This window comes from Barbus barbus (assembly GCF_936440315.1).
Source record: "Barbus barbus genome assembly, chromosome: 32".
In the NCBI taxonomy this organism is placed as follows: domain Eukaryota; kingdom Metazoa; phylum Chordata; class Actinopteri; order Cypriniformes; family Cyprinidae; genus Barbus; species Barbus barbus.
The window spans coordinates 7,094,049-7,096,395 of NC_136760.1; the positions used below are offsets into that span (position 1 = coordinate 7,094,049).

The following is a 2,347-nucleotide window of genomic DNA, read 5'->3' on the forward strand; positions in this document are numbered from 1 at the left end:
CTAATCCATAAATTTTTTTAATTTACTGTTTTACAACAAAAAGGCAGAAAAAATAATGCACTTTATTAATTTTTATTCAGATGCCCAATTACAGTCAATAAATATAGTCTTACAAATTTAAGCACTGTATGTGCTTAACAAATTTATTAGATCACATGTCAGAAATATTTTCAGAATTTGTCAAAAACTTGTTTAAACCGAAAAATGTTATTGTCATTTATTTGGCAAATAACGAACTTAAACAATAAATAGTCTTTATTCACACATAATAACCAAAAACATATTATTTTGTATGACCGCCTTTGGCCTTGATATAATAGCTTGCATTTTTGCATTAGTCCACAGTCTCTGTTGTTATTGACCGTAATTGGGCATCTGAATAAAAAATGAATAAAGGGCTTTACTATTTTTTTTCTGAATTTCTTGTAATTAAGTTCATTCAAAAATTCATGGATGATAACAATTATATTTTATCATTAGAAACACTACTGTGACTAAAGAGCTTACACATATTGGTGGATTAACCATTACAGAAACATAAAAAATTATTTTGGTAATCACCAATACTGTTAGTTTAGGGCAGCTGTGGCAAAACCCTTACATTGGGTGGTGGTGGTCTAATTTAAGCACTGTTAAGCTTAATTTTGTATTTTGATTATTAACAATCGATTAGTCATCCATTATTAACTCTAGCATGGTCTGACTCCCTAATCTGGTGTCTTACAGATTCGGCGATGACATTTAAACCACTGGCTCGAGCTCTTGTTCCTGATATCGCCATTGAGAAGCCTGTTACCCAACTCAAGGACACAGACCTTGACACAGAGAGCACCGTCCTGTAAAAATGGCCTTGACCCCCAAACACCTTTTACCCTTAAGGTTTGCTAAAGGGCTGCTCTTCTCACCATTACCAAAGTGTTTATCATCTTGGCTGTATTTCTCGAATACCCTACACTTAAGACAATCAACAATCCCAGTGGCACCAGGGAAACAGATGCCCCCGAGATATTGCATGTTTATTTATTTAAACATGCCTTTTCATTGTGATGGCAGCAAAAAAAATGACCTGTATTGCATGAGGAACTGGGTCTGAACGGTGATGGGGTGAATTTGGTGAATGAGGTACTTGGAGGTGAGTCTTAAGTGGCCTTAGCTAAACAAAGCAATTCCTCAATTTAAAAGGTGGAAAACTGTGGCTTTATGTGTAGCTTGTGACTGCAGGTCTCCAGTCATCTGATACAGTACAAATACAGTACATTCCTTTTTTTTTTTTTTTTTTGCAAGCCTTACTTTTCTAGGCTGGAAACTAGTTGCATGCAATACTTTGATTTAAGGTATGCAAATGATTCGTTTTCTGCCTTTGACAGCTGATGATTTTATAATTTTGGGGCATTAAAATGACTGGACCTAAACATATGTGGTGGAGCACTACTCGGCTATGTGTAAAAGTAATCCTGATTGGATCATATGTGAAAAAAGCCATTTGTTATTGGACATTTGATTGCTAAAATTAGAAATTAAGTATTCAGCTGTCAGTTTATGTAACGGAAAAGGTCAAAATATGTGCTTTAGTGATATTCTGGTATGGAAACTTTATGGCTTTGTTTGTATGTTTACCAGGCCTTGACAAGGATAGCTTTGTATTTCCCTACTTTTACCCCTGATATGGTACCAAAGTGGGGAAAAATGTGCCACGCAGATGTTAGTCTTACTGTATAATAGCTAAGAGCAGACATAATGGCTTAAATTTTTCCCTCCTTGTCTCATTTCCATAAACTCTTTCAAAAACAAAACATTTGGAATATGATTCTGATCGATTCACGCATGAGGGGAAAAATGTAGGCGATCATGCTCACTGTTAGCTTTTCTTTATACATTTTCCTTGCCTTTACCATGCTGCCTTACCTAAGTACACTTACAAGAGCTATTTTACCAAGGTTTGGAAAGTAAACTGACTTCACACTTATGAAACCAAAAGTTGACGGTGAATTTGAAGTTCAGAGGCTTCACGTCTTGATGACTACATCTTTATTGAATTTGGAAAAAGACAAAAAAATGCTTTGTATTACTGCTTCAAAGTGAAATAAAAAAGTGAAACAAGAACGGGTGTTTCAACAGTTCATTGTGTAGTAGTTTTCTTCTCCAATTTATTTTTGGAAATGTATTTCTTCACCAGTAGTTTTGGATGCATTTTAAGTTAATTGTGACCACCTATGCTATAAATGAACGCCACCAATGCCTCTAATTACAGTCCATTAATGGTTTTACACACAGTTCCATAAGGGAACCTCTTAAATAAGACCTCTATAAGTGGATAGTTACAGTACAAAATAACTCCACAGAGATT

The 2,347-nt window shown here is 34.9% G+C and overlaps 1 protein-coding gene across 2 annotated transcripts in view; it reads left to right on the plus strand.

Moving 5' to 3' along the window:
- The window catches only part of LOC306851969 (rho GTPase-activating protein 17-like), a 28,316-nt gene extending 26,195 nt beyond the window's left edge, over positions 1–2,121 (plus strand). For both annotated transcript variants that reach the window (XM_079388516.1, XM_079388517.1), the window contains one exon: positions 727–2,121. In XM_079388516.1, the coding sequence (XP_079244642.1) occupies positions 727–842 (116 nt within the window). In that variant the 3' untranslated portion in view covers positions 843–2,121. The remainder of the gene's footprint in view (positions 1–726) is intronic.
- Positions 2,122–2,347: the final 226 nt, after the last annotated feature.